The sequence below is a fragment of the Podarcis bocagei genome (genome assembly GCF_964188305.1).
Source record: "Podarcis bocagei genome assembly, chromosome: W".
Classification (NCBI taxonomy): Eukaryota; Metazoa; Chordata; class Lepidosauria; order Squamata; family Lacertidae; genus Podarcis; species Podarcis bocagei.
Window position 1 is genome coordinate 79,611,683 of NC_138131.1, and position 15,723 is coordinate 79,627,405.

The 15,723-nt window shown below is 54.3% G+C and overlaps 1 protein-coding gene across 1 annotated transcript in view; it reads left to right on the forward strand.

Annotated features, from left to right (window-relative positions):
* Positions 1–288: 288 nt before the first annotated feature.
* LOC308578217 (uncharacterized protein) overlaps positions 289–15,723 on the forward strand; it is a gene marked incomplete at both ends in the record, with an annotated part of 141,803 nt that continues 126,368 nt past the window's right edge. Inside the window, one exon of the mRNA XM_081178467.1 lies at positions 289–318. Within this exon, the coding sequence (XP_081034593.1) occupies positions 289–318 (30 nt within the window). The remainder of the gene's footprint in view (positions 319–15,723) is intronic.

Consider the following 15,723-nt stretch of genomic DNA (forward strand, 5'->3'; position numbering starts at 1 on the left):
CCCTCCCTCATCCTTATCAAGTTGTACGCCCCCCGAAGGTCCAGCTTGGTAAAAATCTTCCCCTTCCTTACCCTGGCCAAGATTTCATCAGTTCTGGGCATTGGGAAGGTCACTGCTTCCGACACCCTGTTCAACCCACGGTAGTCCACTACGAACCTGGGCTCATGGGAGTCTCGCTTGTCCACAAAGAACACTGGACTACCCCCCACCGCCCTCGATTCCCTTATGAACCCTCGCTTCAGGTTCTTGTCAATAAACTTCCGCAATTCCTGCATCTCCCTATCTGACATGGCGTACATGCCCATGACATGCCCACTGGCAGCTGAGCGTCTGGGAGCAAGTTGATCTGGCAGTCAAAGGGCTTGTGGGGGGGTAGCCAATCCGCCTCCTTCTCGCTGAAGACTTCTTCCAAGTCCGCATACTGAGGTGGTATCTTCCCTTTTTCCCCTACTGCCATCCCTGCCACCCTGGCTACTGCCATCCTCGAGGTTTCCCCTCCGTGGCAATGCTCTACGCAGTGGGCCGACCCAAAGGTGACTGTCCGCTGATGCCACCCTACTACTGGGTCGTGCAGTGCCAGCCAACTCATTCCCAGTATGATAGGTGGTCCTGCTAAGGTGGCTACGTGAAAGGCAATGGTCTCAGTGTGTCTGGAAACTGTCATTTTCATGGGCGGGGTCTGGTGGGTCACTTCCCCTCCCAAAAGTTCTCTCCCATCAATCGTGGTTACTTGCAGGGGATGTTCTAGAGGCACCACCTGTAGCTGGTGTTCTAGCGCAAAATCCTTGCTAAAGAAGTTGCAAGAGCTGCCTGAATCCAGCAGCGCCTTCACTTTGATGGGGTGTCCGTTTGGGAGTTCTAGCACCACCTCTATGACGATGGCTGCTCGGGGAGGGTCTGGTTTGGGCACTTCTACTGGTTGCTCGCCTGGCTGCTGTGCCCTCCTTCCTGCAGCCAAGCACGGCTGTTTCCCGGAGCCTCTTTTTTTTCCTCCTCACTCCCCACTGCCCCCACCATTCCTTGCCACGCCTTCTTCTGAGGGCATACTCTGGCAAAATGTCCCGGCTGCTGGCATAGGAAACACCTCTTACTGGTTTTCCCCTCCTTCTTACTCACCTCGCTGGAGTTTGAAAACCCGCACACGCGCGCTCCTCCAATCTCCATTGGCTCCTCGGGTGGCACAGTAGACACTGGTATGTCTGGAATGCGGTTGTCATGCCAACGCTCTGCTCTCCCTTCCCGCCTTTCCAGCGTGCGCGTCTGTCAGGGGCTCAGGGACAGAGGCACAGGGGAGAGAGGAGATGGAGAGCGAAGGGGAAGAATCTGAGGGCAGCATAGGGGAGTATGACAGTGACCCGAGAGATTCCATGAGCTTCTCCAGCGAATCAGAAGATGCCCAGAAGGAGGCGCCGATGGTCAGGGCGAGGGAGGTCCCAGGGGGGACACACCAGAGACAGGGGGCCAGCGGGGACTCCCAAAGCAGCAGCTGGAGATCAGGACCAGCTTCCCCACCAGAGCAGAGTGGGGGGGGGAAGAGTCACAGGTGTCAGGTCCAGCTAGCCCCCCCCCCGAAGGGGGAAGCAGTGACAGGAGCAGTGAAACGGTCAGGAGGAAGGTTGCCGGCTTGGCGCGCGCGCCAAGTTCAAATGTACAGGCGCGCGGGACAGCAGAAAGCCCAGATCGGGAACCAGGTCCTAAAGCCCGCCGGAGGCAGGGGGAAGACTCAGGGGATTCAGCGTCAGAAGAGTCTAGGAAGGGAGAAAACCCAGCTGACAGGCGGAGCCAGCGGAGGAAAGAGCAAAGGAAGAGGTGGAGCAAGGCTAGGGTCTTATACTGGTGTATGGGGGGAGGAGACTCAGATGGAGCTTCAGCGGTCTAGAGTCTCAGACGTAGAGCTGCACGCTGCTGATGTGAAAGGGAAACTGAACTTCAATAAAGACTTTTGTATATAACAACGGACTGGCGTTGGTCCTTTGTGAGCTGGGACCTCGGGCAGCTCTGACAGCGTCTCTTGTCGGACTCCTACAGCGAGTGCCAACTTGGTCAGCTGGTCCATCGATTCCGGGTGGGGTGAGCGGGAAAGTTCGTCTCTCACCCAAGGGGATAAGCCCTCCTCAAATAACATTTGTACTGGTTCCGAACTCAGGTCCCACCCAAGTTTATGGATCAGCATAGCAAATCTCAACCAGTACTCTCTCACTGACTGGTTTCCTTGTTTGCACCCAATCAGTTCTTTGCGCGTCACGCTCAGTTCAACATCGCTCGAGAACATGTGATCCATCGCGCTAAAAAACTTTCTCAGGTCCTTCAAGGCCGCGTTCTCCGCTGCCATTAAGGGTCGAACCCAATCTCTGGCCCGCCCCTCCAGGTGCCCCACCACGAAAGCGACTCTTCCCCCATCGTGGGCAAAGTCATCGTACTACAGCTCCAGCGCATACTGCACTTCTGTCTTAAAAACGTTATAATCTCTGGGGTTGCCCCCAAACTTCTGCACAAGTCCCGGTACCTTTCTTGCGATGGGGGTAATCTTCCCCTGGGCATCATGTGTCCTCCTTTCATCCAGCCGCGCCGCTAGTAGAGCCAGTTACTGCTCCAAGTCTCGGTTTCTCTCCTCCAGACTCTGTCCGCCTTTGGCCCCCTCTCCTGCGCCGGCTCCTCCGGTTTGACTCATGATTGTATCCCGGTCCTCTTGCACACAAGCAACGTAAGGGACTCACGGATTGCTGTCACGGGAATTGGGGTTGCTTGTGTGTAAACCTCTAGCTGTTCCAAACTGCTTAGTGTCGGTTGTGTCTTTCCCTTACTGAGCAGCCTTGGCGCTGCTGCTCAGTTGCTAGCAGAATCCGTGAGTGGGCGTCTCCTAAATTTCCTCCAGCATAAGAATTCCTTAACGGACAACATTCGCCTCGCCTCTCTGCGCGGAAGCCTTCTGCGCAGAGTGGGCGTGCCGAGTGGTGGTCCTCCACCCTCCCCACTGACTTCACTGGAAGAGTCTCGGAGCCTCGCCTCCGAGCTGCTCTCCGCCTCTCCCTTCTTCCTGGTGTCCCCTGGACTTCCTTCCCCAAATGACGTTCTCTCTCTTCCCTTACTAGTCCCCTCTCCTGCAGAATCTGGGAGCCTCGCCTCTCCACTATGCTCTGATGTCAGTTCCCTGACACACACACTTTGCGATTTCTGTGTCAATGTGCATTAACAGCAAAGAACACGACTTGAAGTAAGCGAAATCCAAGATTCTTCTCTCTATGTAGCTGGAACCCAAAACAACCTGTTTGGCTTTGTTTGGGGTTATTACACTTCGCTTTGCTATTTGTGGGTGAATGCACACCGAAAGGGCAATCAAAGCTTATTCGACCTTTTTCTATTGAGATGGAACCAAAACACCTATGCTTGATTTGGGCTGATAACAAATATGTCATCTGCGATTTTTGGTTGAATGTGCATTCTAACCCCCAAAACACCAATTTGAAATAAGCCCAATCAGAGCTTTATCATCTTCTTTTTATGTAGATGGAACCCAAAAGACCTTTTTGCTTTCGTTTGGGGTGACTCTAGCGCACACCCAAATAACACCATGTGAATTGAAAAAAGCCCAATCAAAGCTTATTCGTCTTCTTACTATGCATATGGAAGCGAAAAGATGGTGTTGTGTTCTTTTGGTCTCATTGCACACTGTCAGTGGCTCAGGAACAGAGGTGCAGGGGAGAGAGGAAATGGAGAGCGAAGGGGAAGAATCTGAGGGCAGCGTAGGGGAGTATGACAGCGACCCGAGAGATTCATAGAATCATAGAATCATAGAATAATAGAGTTGGAAGAGACCACAAGGGCCATCGAGTCCAACCCCCTGCCAAGCAGGAAACACCATCAGAGCACTCCTGACATATGGTTGTCAAGCCTCTGCTTAAAGACCTCCAAAGAAGGAGACTCCACCACACTCCTTGGCAGCAAATTCCACTGTCGAACAGCTCTTACTGTCAGGAAGTTCTTCCGAATGTTTAGGTGGAATCTTCTTTCTTGTAGTTTGGATCCATCGTAGTTTGGCTCCGTGTCTGCTTCTCTGGAGCAGCAGAAAACAACCTTTCTCCCTCCTCTATGTGACATCCTTTTATATATTTTAACATGGCTATCATATCACCCCTTAACCTCCTCTTCTCCAGGCTAAACATGCCCAACTCCCTTAGCCGTTCCTCATAAGGCATCGTTTCCAGACCTTAGACCATTTTGGTTGCCCTCCTCTGGACACGTTCCAGTTTGTCAGTGTCCTTCTTGAATTGTGGTGCCTAGAACTGGACACAGTACTCCAGGTGAGGTCTGACTAGAGCAGAATACAGTGGCACTATTACTTCCCTTGATCTAGATGCTATACTCCTATTGATGCAGCCCAGAATTGCATTGGCTTTTTTAGCTGCCGCGTCACACTGTTGGCTCATGTCAAGTTTGTGGTCAACCAAGACTCCTAGATCCTTTTCACATGTACTGCTCTCAAGCCAGGTGTCACCCATCTTGTATTTGTGCCTCTCATTTTTTTTGCCCAAGTGCAATACTTTACATTTCTCCCTGTTAAAATTCATCTTGTTTGTTTTGGCCCAGTTCTCTAATCTGTCAAGGTCATTTTGAAGTGTGATCCTGTCCTCTGGGGTGTTAGCCACCCCTCCCAGTTTGGTGTCATCTGCAAATTTGATCAGGATGCCCTTGAGTCCATCATCCAAGTCGTTGATAAAAATGTTGAATAAGACCGGGCCCAAGACAGAACCCTGTGGTACCCCACTAGTCACTCTTCTCCAGGATGAAGAGGAACCATTGATGAGCACTCTTTGGGTTCGGTCAGTCAGATTCCATGAGCTTCTCCAGCGAATCAGAAGATTCCCAGAAGGAGGCGCCGATGGTCAGGGCAAGGGGGGTCCCAGGGGGAACACACCATAAACAAGGGGCCAGCGGGGACTCCCAAAGCAGCAGCGGGAGATCAGGACCAGCTTCCCCACCAGAGCGTAGTGGGGGGAAGAGTCCCAGGTGTCAGGACCAGCGTCTCCCCCAGCAGGGAGAGAAGATGAGTCAGGGCTGACCATGCCTCTATCGGAGAGTGGGGGAACGGAGGGGAGGTCAGGTCCAGCTAGCCTCCCAGAAGGGGGAAGCAGTGACAGGTGGGAACGTTTGGGCAAAGAGGGGCTGCCAGGACCCAAGCCGGAGGGAGTTGGCCTCGGGAAGAGGGGGGGCAGCATCGTAGCCCACTTCGACGGGGACCTGCAGCAGTATCCTAACTTCAGGGCAGACATAGCTTTCACGCTCAATTTGCTTCGGAAAGACTTTAGAGATGAGGAGGAAAAAGTAGGGTTCATAATCACTCATCTGCATGGGGAAGCTAAATCGTGGCTGCACAATTTATGGCGTGAAAATGATCCCGCCCTCCAGGATTCAAACGCATTTATCAAAGCTATGGACGCTTGTCTTAAATCAACGGTAGATGTGGATGTGGCCAGGAGGGAAATGCACGGGCTGACGCAGGGCAAAGCCACGGTTAGACAATATCACTCCCGCTTTTTTGCGTTAGTAAATGTGCTGGGCTGGGAGAAGGACTCAGCTGACGTGAGGGATCTGTTCTGGGAGGAGCTAAATGGAGCCGTGAAAGATGAGCTGGCGAGGGGAGAGAGACCTACCAATACCACAGAAGTCGTCCAGAGGGCGCTGGCGATAGGGGTGCGCCTGGAAGAACGCCCTTGGAGCAGGGATGACGGACGGATGGCACGCACGCCAGCCAAACAACTCCCTTCCTTCCCAGAGAGCCAGGGCGCGCACAATCCACGCCACCACTGGGGGGGGAGAAGAGCCGATGGAGATAGGTGATGCCAGGGCTCAGACAGCGACCAGAGCCCAAACACCGGGAGCAGTCAAGACGAAGGCTCCTAGAGGGAGCAGGAAGTGTTATATCTGCAACAGTGCACTGCACATGACCAAAGAGTGTCCCCAGAGGATCCAGAAGCACACTGCAGCCTTAGCAACAGTACGGGGAGCAGTTCAGCAGGGGGAACAGCTGCAGGGAAACGACGAAGCCTGGCTGGAGGCAGAGGCACTGGGACCCAGCCAGGCGAGTCAGTGAAGCAGTCCCCAGAGATTTTGCAGCCCACAGACCCCCTCCCACCCAAACCAGTGGTGCAACTCACCGCATCACTCCAGCTGCCAAATGGAATCACCCTGGAAGTCCCTATTACCATTGACTCTGGTAGTAATGCAGACTTTATAGGAGTGGACTTCATCAGGCTACATTGCATAGCGCTCCTACCAGCCACGATGCCCCTAAACGTCGTCACGGTCGATGGCAGGAAGCTGCTGGGTGGACAGGTGGTGCAGCAAACACCGCCTCTGGTAATGCAAATTGGAAATCACCGGGAAGTCATCAGCTTCAATGTCACCCACCTGTCGGACACGCCCATAGTGTTGGGCATGAGTTGGCTGGATAGACACAGCCCGGCATTAGCATGGTACCAGCGAAAATTAACCTTCTGCTCCTCCTACTGCGCAGAACACTGCATCCGAACCAGCCAGGAAGAGGAGGGACAAGGGGATGAACCACAGCTACACCTAGGCATGGTGCAGGCGGTACCCAACAAGTACAAGGCGTTTTTGGAGGTCTTCTGCGAGAAGGAAGCGGACAAGCTGCCTCCCCACCGGCCCTACGACTGCGCGATTGACCTCCTACCGGGGGCGACGCTGCCGACTGGAAAACTGTATTCCATGTCTGAAGACGTACTGCCGGTCACCAAGATGGCGCACTTCATTCCTTGCGCGAAGGTGGCCACAGCGAAACAGACTGCCAAACTGTTCATAGACCACGAGTTCAAAGTTCACGGCTTACCACGGTCCATCCTGTCCGACCGGGGTCGCCAATTCGTCTCGAGCTTCTGGCAGAAGCTGCTGGGCATCCTGAACGTCAAGATCAACTTAGCGTCGGCACGACACCCGCAGACCAACGGGCAGGCGGAGAGGGTCAACGCCATCATGCAGCAGTACCTGCGATGCTACGCGAATCAACAGCCCTTGACCTGGGTGGACTACCTACCGCTGGCCGAGTTTGCCTACAACAACACGAAGCACGGGTCTACAGGGGTGACACCGTTCTTCGCCAACAATGGGCGGCATCCCAGAACCTTCCCGGGGTTAGAGACGAAGGGGGAGGGGGAGCCACGGGGTGCAGAGCACTTGGCAGCAGAGTTGCAGGAGGTCCACGACCAACTCCGAAGGCACTTGGAACTAGCAAAACACGCCTACAAAATGCAGGCAGACAGGCACAGGAGAGTCGGGGAAGACATCCAGGTGGGGGACTGGGTCTGGTTAGCGGCCCAGGCAGTGCCGGCCAGAACGTTAGCTAAGAAGAAGCTCAGACACAAGCAGCTAGGGCCTTACCAAGTCGAGGCACAAATCAACCCAGTGGCCTTCCGGTTAACACTCCCGGAGGGCTCCAGAATGCACCCGGTATTTCATAGGTCAGTGCTCACACCCTACAAAGAACCCCACAGGTTTCAGGCGCCAGGGACCGCACCACATCCACTCAGAAAATCACCAACGGGGGAGGAGTCCACGAGGGCGGCGCCACTCAACGAGGTCACGGAGATTTTAGACTCGAGATGGGGGGAAGAGGGAGTTGAATATCTCCTCGCCAGGGAAGGTACACCGGCCAGCGCCAACAGGTGGGTACCGGACTATGCCTTGGAGGAGCACTACCTCAAAGACGACTTCCATGCACTCTTCCCACACAGACCTATGCCGGCAGATTATTTCGACGACTGGCTTTTCACACCCACACTTTCAGCCAGCACGTTCCAGGGGTTCTCATCAGCTGAGGAAACGGCGCCAGACACAAGCTCCCCGGAGGGATGACTCTCGGGGTCTGCCACGGACCGCTCTTATTGGTGGGACAATCAACCGGAGGTGGGGTGGAGCAGGGAACTGCTAAGGGGGCCCTGGCACGCAGCATCACCCGAGGTAACAGGGGGAGAGACGGACATGGACGTGTTGGGGGAGGACCTTGGGTTCGAACACGAATGCAGAGAGATGGAAGCAGAGGAGATCGACGTCGACGAGCCCATTACGGGCTGGCCAGATCCAGCTGGCCGGCTACACACCAGGGGGAAGGAACGGTATCCCGCACTCACCCCCACAGCACTGGAGCACCCGGAACCCGCACCCGAAGGGGAGGAGGGGGGAAGGGGGGCTTCGAGGGGGGGATGGATGTCAGGGGCTCAGGAACAGAGGTACAGGGGAGAGAGGAAATGGAGAGCGAAGGGGAAGAATCTGAGGGCAGCGTAGGGGAGTATGACAGCGACCCGAGAGATTCCATGAGCTTCTCCAGCAAATCAGAAGATTCCCAGAAGGAGGCGCCGATGGTCAGGGCAAGGGGGGGTCCCAGGGGGAACACACCAGAAACAAGGGGCCAGCGGGGACTCCCAAAGCAGCAGCGGGAGATCAGGACCAGCTTCCCCACCAGAGCGTAGTGGGGGGGAAGAGTCCCAGGTGTCAGGACCAGCGTCTCCTCCAGCAGGGATAGAAGATGAGTCAGGGCTGACCATGCCTCTATCGGAGAGTGGGGGAACGGAGGGGAGGTCAGGTCCAGCTAGCCTCCCAGAAGGGGGAAGCAGTGACAGGAGCAGTGTAACGGTCAGGAGGAAGGTTGCCGGCTGTGCGCGCGCGCCAAGTTCGAATGTACAGGCGCGGGGGACAGCAGAAAACCCGGATTGGGAGGCAGGTCCTAAAGCCCGCCGGAGGCAGGGGGAAGACTCAGGGGACTCAGCGTCAGATGAGTCTAGGAAGGGCGAGACCCCAGCTGACATGCGGAGCCAGAGGAGGAAAGAGCAAAGGAAGAGGTGGAGCAAGGCTAGAGTCTTAAACTGGTGTCTGGGGGGAGGAGATTCAGACGGAGCTTCGACGGTCTAGAGTTTCAGACGTAGAGCTGCGCGCTACGGTTGTGAAGATGAAACTGAACTTCAATAAAGACTTTTGTATATAACAACGGACTGGTGTTGGTCCTTTGTGAGCTGGGACCTCGGGCAGCTCTGACACACACACTTTGCGATTTCTGTGTCAATGTGCATTAACAGCAAAGAACACGACATGAAGTAAGCGCAAAGCCATTTCCGAGCTAGAGAGGAGAGGGGGTTGCGGGCTAACCCCTCCCACACACTCCACTCGCAGGTGCTTGCCTTTTGCCCCCGCGAGAACAGGGGAATCCCCGGGCGTGCCGGCAACTTTTAGCAGCGTCTTCACAGGCATTAGGGTGATTTATGCAAGGTGCCTGGCGCTCCAGGGCACTTTAATCCGGAAATCTAATTAATCAACAGATCTATTTAAACTAAAGCCCTGGATAAAACAAATTTAATTGAAGGTCACGTATAAATGAAAATATAATTAATTAACAGATCTATTAAGTGCCTGCCTTCGATCAGACAAAATTTAATTGAAGTGCTTTATTTTATTTTTTTTTATAAAATTTTTATTGGTTTTACAAAATTTTTAAAGAGAAACAAACACGTAAAAAGACATACAAACACGTATAATTTCGTAACATTTTTTCGTAAACTTCTTTTCCGGGACTCCCCCATACCCCCCCTTTCTGCATCCCAATGTCCAAAATATTTTTTTAGCAACTTCTAAATATTCCTTTCCAACCTCTGTCGTCTTAATCTTTTCTATAATCTTATCTCATAACACTGTATCCCTTTCTTCCTGAAAATTTCAACATTCTAACATTCATCAAGTTTATAATAGTCCTTAAGGTAACTTTTAAATTTTCTCCATTCTTCTTCCGCCGTCTCTTTTCCCTGATCACGGATTCTGCTTGTCATCTCAGCCAATGTCATATAGTCCATCACCTTCATCTGCCATTCTTCTAGAGTGGGTAGATCTTGTGTCTTCCAATACTTTGCGATGAGTATTCTTGCTGCTGTTGTAGCATACATAAAGAAAGTTCTGTCCTTCCTTGACACCAATTGACCGACGATGCCCAAGAGGAAGGCCTCTGGTTTTTTAGGGAAAGTACATTTAAGTACCTATTTCATTTCATTATAAATCATTTCCCAGAAGGCCTTAATCTTCGGGCATGTCCACCAAAGGTGATAGAAGGTACCTTCAGTCTCTTTACATTTCCAACACTTATTATCAGGCAAATGATAAATTTTTGCCAGCTTGACTGGGGTCATGTACCACCTGTAAACCATTTTCATAATGTTTTCCTTTAAGGCATTGCATGCCGTAAATTTTATACCGGTGTTCCACAACCATTCCCAGTCAGCAGACATAATGTTTTGGCCAATGTCCTGTGCCCACTTAATCATAGCAGATTTAACTGTTTCGTCCTGTGTATTCCATTTCAGCAGCAAGTTATACATTCTTGATAAATTCTTAGTATTGGGTTCTAACAATTCAGTCTCTAATTTTGATTTTTCCACCTGAAAGCCAATTTTCCTATCCTGTTTGAAAAATTCCATTATTTGGTGATATTGAAACCAATTTTGTACTTTATGTTTCATTTTCTCATGACTTTGTAATTTCAATTTATCTCCCTCCTGTTCCAAAATTTCCCAATACTTCGGCCATCCGACCTCCATATTGAGTTTCTTCACTGCCTTAGCCTCCACTGGTGACACCCATCTGGGGGTTTTGTTTTCCAACAGATCTTTATATCTTATCCAAACATTAAACAGTGCTTTTCTGACAATATGATTTTTAAAGGCGCTATGCAGCTTAATTTTATCATACCATAGATATGCATGCTGTCAGAGGCTGCCTCAGGTCTCAGCTCACAAAAGACCAACGCCAAGCTCTTCTTATATACAAGGATGTTTATTGCAGTTCATTATTGGTTCCACAACCGAGGCGCGCAGCCCCGCGTCTCTAACGTCAGACATTTGAAGTCCCCTCTGAGTCGGTCCCGCCTCTACACCAACTTAAGAGGCTTGTGCTAGACCACCTCTTCCTGTCTTTCCTTTTCCGCAGGGTCTTTCTGCCCCCCCTGGGTTCCTTCCCTCCTGCTCTCTCCTGAAGCGGATTCCTCAGATGCCTGTTCCCCCCTCCTTCGTGCTTTGGGGCTAGGCTCCTCCTCCGGGCTTTCTCCATTTCCGCGCGCCTCCACATTTTGAACTTGGCGCGCGTTCGCTACCCCTGACCTTCCTCTTGACACTTACACTACTCCCTGTACTACTCTCCGCCTCTTCTGGCAGGACGTCCTGCCCCGATCTCCTTCCCCTGTCTCTTTCCTGCTCCGCTCCGTGTGTCACACTGGGAACTCCCCTCTCTTCCCTTCGTTCCTGCTGGGAAGCCGGCCCCGATCTCCCACTCCCACTCGGGGTTTCCCTGCTGCTTCCCTGCTCCTGGCAGGTCCCCCCTGTGACCCCCCTTGTCCTGACTAGGGGCGCCCCCTCCTGAGAAGCCTCCGATTCACTTGAGAGACTCATGGAAGACCTCAAGTCATTGTCATCCTCTTCCTCACTGTCCTGGGATTCTTCCTCGTCGCTCTCCATCTCCTCCCTCACCTGTGCCTCTGTCTCTGAACCCCTGACATCCATCCCCCCCTCGAAGCCCCCCCTTCCCCCCTCCCGCTGCTCGGGCGCAGGTTCCGGGGGCTCCGTCGTTGCGGAGGTCGCTGCCGGACACAGGTCGTCGACGTCGATCTCCTCTGCTTCCAGTTCATTGTTTGTGTACTCGAACCCATTGTCCTCTCCGAACATGTTCACGTCCTCCCCTCCCCCTGTTGCCTGGGTGGGGTCTGCTTGCCAAGGACCGATCCGCCACCTCGTGCGCCAGTCCTCTTCTGGTTGGTCGTCCCACCAGTAAGAAGGGTCGGTGTCCACCCCCGAACACGATCCCCTTGGAGGGCTCGACTCTGGCGTTGTCTCCTCTGCGGAGGAGAACCCTCGGAAGGTGCTGGCGGAAAGTGTGGGCGTAAAAAGCCAATCGTCGAAAAACTGTGCTGGCATGGGCCTGTGTGGGAAAAGGGCATGGAACTCGTCCTTGAGGAGGGGTTCGTCCAAAGCGTAGTCCGGCACCCAACTGTTGGCGCTGGCCGGGGCGCCCTCCCTGGCGAGAAAATATTCTACTCCCTCTTCCCCCCATCTCGAGTCCAGAAACTCTGTGACCTCGTTGACTGGTTCGTCCTTAGGTGACCTCCCCCTCTTGGGCGACTCCCTGCTTGGTTCTGGTGCCGTCCCTGACTCCTGAAATCTGTGTGGGGCCTTGTAGGGGGTGAGCACCGACCTATGAAAGACCGGGTGCATTCTGGAACCCTCGGGGAGGGCCAATCGAAACGCTACGGGATTGATCCTGGCCTCAACTTGGTACGGCCCTAGTTGCCTGTGTCCTAGCTTCTTTTTAGCTAACGACTTGGCCGGCACCGCTTGGGCCGCTAACCATACCCAGTCTCCCACCTGGATGTCTTCCCCCTCCCTCCTGTGTTTGTCCGCCTGCACCTTATAGGCTTGTTTAGCTAGCTCTAAATGTCTCCGTAGCTCGTCGTGCACTTCTTGCAATTCTGCTGCGAAATGGTCGGCTTCCTGTGGCGCCCCCTCCCCCTTCGTTACGAGCCCCGGGAAGGTTCTGGGATGCCTTCCATTGTTAGCGAAGAACGGCGTCACCCCCGTCGACGCGTGCTTCGTGTTGTTGTAGGCAAACTCAGCCATCGGCAGGTAATCCACCCAAGCCGCGGGTCGCTGATTGGCGTAACATCTCAGGTACTGCTGCATGATCGCGTTGACCCTCTCTGCTTGGCCGTTGGTCTGCGGATGTCTCGCCGACGACAGGTTGATTTTGACGTGCAGGATCCCTAGGAGCTTCTGCCAGAAGCTGGACACAAACTGGCGCCCCCTGTCGGACAGAATGGACCGTGGCAACCCATGCACCTTGAACACGTGGTCGATGAACAGTTTGGCTGTTTGCTCCGCTGTCGCCACCTTCGCGCAAGGAATGAAATGCGCCATCTTGGTGAACAGGTCTACAACCACAAGCACCGCCGTCTTGCCTCGCGAACTGGGCAGATCAGTGACAAAGTCCAGCGCCACCCTCTCCCATGGTTGCAGTGGCGTTCCCAGCGGTTCCAGCAGTCCCGCTGGCTTCTGGTGCACTGGCTTGGACCTTTGACACGTGTCACACCTGGCGACGTACTCCGCGACCTCCCCTCGCATCTGGGGCCACCAAAAGTCTCTGGCCACTAATTCCGTCGTCTTTTCCTTGCCGAAGTGGCCAGCGCTGGGTGCGTCGTGCAACTGCTGCAGAACCTTCGCGCGGAGATCGTCTCCCGGAACGTAGAGAGCACCTTTACGGGTCAGCAGGCCGTCGCGTATCTGGAACTCGTCGTCCTTCGCTGTGCCCCTCCGCACCTCTTCCATCTTGGACTGTGCGAACGGATCCGCCTGCAACGCGCGACGCACCGCCTCCAGGTCCACGGCGGCTGAAGCGCACGCCCACGCCTGCGGTGCAAAAATGTGCTTGGCTGCCACCGGTGCCGCTGCCTCGAGATACTGCGGTTTCCTGGAGAGCGCATCTGCTATGACATTGTTGTCGCCTGGGATGTACTCTATCCTGAAATCGAAATCCGCAAAGAACTCCGCCCAGCGTATGTGCCTCTGGCTCTGTAGCTTCGCCGTGCGCCAGTACTCTAGGTTCTTGTGGTCCGTGCGGACCTGCACGGTGTGCTTGGCTCCAATGAGGAAGTGCCTCCACGCCTTGAAAGCTGCGTGGATGGCCAGCAACTCCCTGTCCCAGATGGTGTAGTTCTGCTCCGACTTGCTGAGCTTCCGGGAGTAGAAAGCACAGGGCCTCCAGTTCCCCTGCGGGTCTTCCTGTAAGAGGACGGCCCCCACCGCTCTGTCAGATGCGTCAGTCTCAACCCTCATGGGCCTGCCAGGATTCACGTGTAGCAGCTGTTCTTCGGACGCGAAGAGACTCTTAAGTCTCCTGAAGGACTGCTCCGCTTGGTCCGTCCAGGTGAACTTCTTCTTCTTGGAGCTGAGAGTGTCCGTGATAGCTGCCGTCTCCCTGGCGAAACCCCTGATGAACTTGCGGTAAAAGTTGGAGAAGCCGACGAACCTCTGGACCTCTTTCCGATTTCGCGGGCTCTTCCAGTCCAACACCGCGCGGACCTTGGCGCTGTCCATGGCTAGTCCCCTGTCGGACAGCCTATAGCCCAGAAAATCCACCTCCGTCACGTCAAATTGGCACTTCTCCAGCTTGGCGTAGAGCCTGTGCTCCCGTAGCCTCTGCAGGACCTCCTTCACGTCGCTCTCGTGAGCCTCCGGCGATTCTGAGAAGATCAGAATGTCGTCGAGGAAACATACGCACTTCTTGTAGAGGAGTCCCGCTAGCACGTGATGCATAAAAGCTTGGAAAAGTGGGAGCCATTTTGGAGACCAAACGGCATAACTCTGTATTCGTAGGTGCCCAACGGCGTGAACATGGCCGTCTTCCACTCATCACCCTCTCGCACGCGTATGAGATTGTAAGCTCCGCGGAGATCCAACTTGGTGAAGATCTTCCCTTTCCGCACCGTCGCGAGCAGGTCGTCAATCTTGGGCATGGGAAAGGCCGGCTTTGTCTTTGAGTTTATGAATCTAAAGTCTACGATCAGCCTCTTTTGGGGCGTGTCCTTCTTCTTCACAAAAAACACAGGACTGCCCCCTACAGCCTTCGATTCTCGGATGAATCCCCGCTGCAGGTTGTGATCTATGAACTCCCTGAGCTCCTGCAGCTCCTCCTCGGACATGGAATACAGCTTCACAGGCGGCAGCGTTGTCCCTGGCAAGAGGTCAATAGCGCAATCGTAGGGCCGGTGAGGTGGCAACTGGTCAGCCTCCTTTTCGCAGAAAACCTCCAAAAACCCCTTGTACTTGAGGGGTACTGCTTGCGCCATGCTGAGACGTAGCTGCTGCCCCTCCTCTTGGCCCTCCTCCTCCTGACCGGTCTGGATGCAATGCTGCGCGCAATAGAACGAGCCGAAGGTGAGCTGCCGCTGGTACCACGCCATGGTCGGGCTGTGCCTATCCAGCCAACTCATGCCTAACACTATAGGCGTGTCTGACAGGCGGGTGACGTTGAAACTGATGACTTCTCGGTGATTGCCAATCTGCATCACCATGGGCGGCGTCTGTTGTACCACTTGCCCCCCCAGCAGCTTCCTGCCATCCACTGTGACGACGTTCAATGGCAGCGTGGCTGGCAGAAGCTCTATGCGATGCTGCTTGACGAACTGCACCCCCACGAAGTCTGCGTTGCTCCCACTGTCAATTGTGATGGGGACCTCCAGGGTGCGTCCATTAGGTAGCTGGAGAGTTGCAGTGAGCTGCACTACAGGCTTGGGTGGCAGGGGGTCTGTAGGCTGCAAAAGCGCTGGGGACTGCTCTACTGACTCGCCTGGCTGTGCCCCAACATTGCTGATTCCAGCCAGGCATTGTCGTTTCCCTGAGACTGCTCTTCATGCTGTGCTGCTGCAGTTACTGTTGCCAAGGCTGCAGTGTGCTGCCGGAGCCTCTGGGGACACTCTTTCGCCATGTGCGTTGCACTGTCACAGATGTAACACTTCCTGTTCCCTCTAGGAGGCTTCTTCTTGACTGTTCCGGACGCTGGGGCTCCGGCCACTGACTGAGCCTTTGCACTCCCCAGTTCCATAGGCTCCTCCCCTGCCTGCAGCTGAGGTGAGAGACGCGGACGTCCTGGATCTCTGGGAAACAAAGGAGGCACTCTAGACGGTGC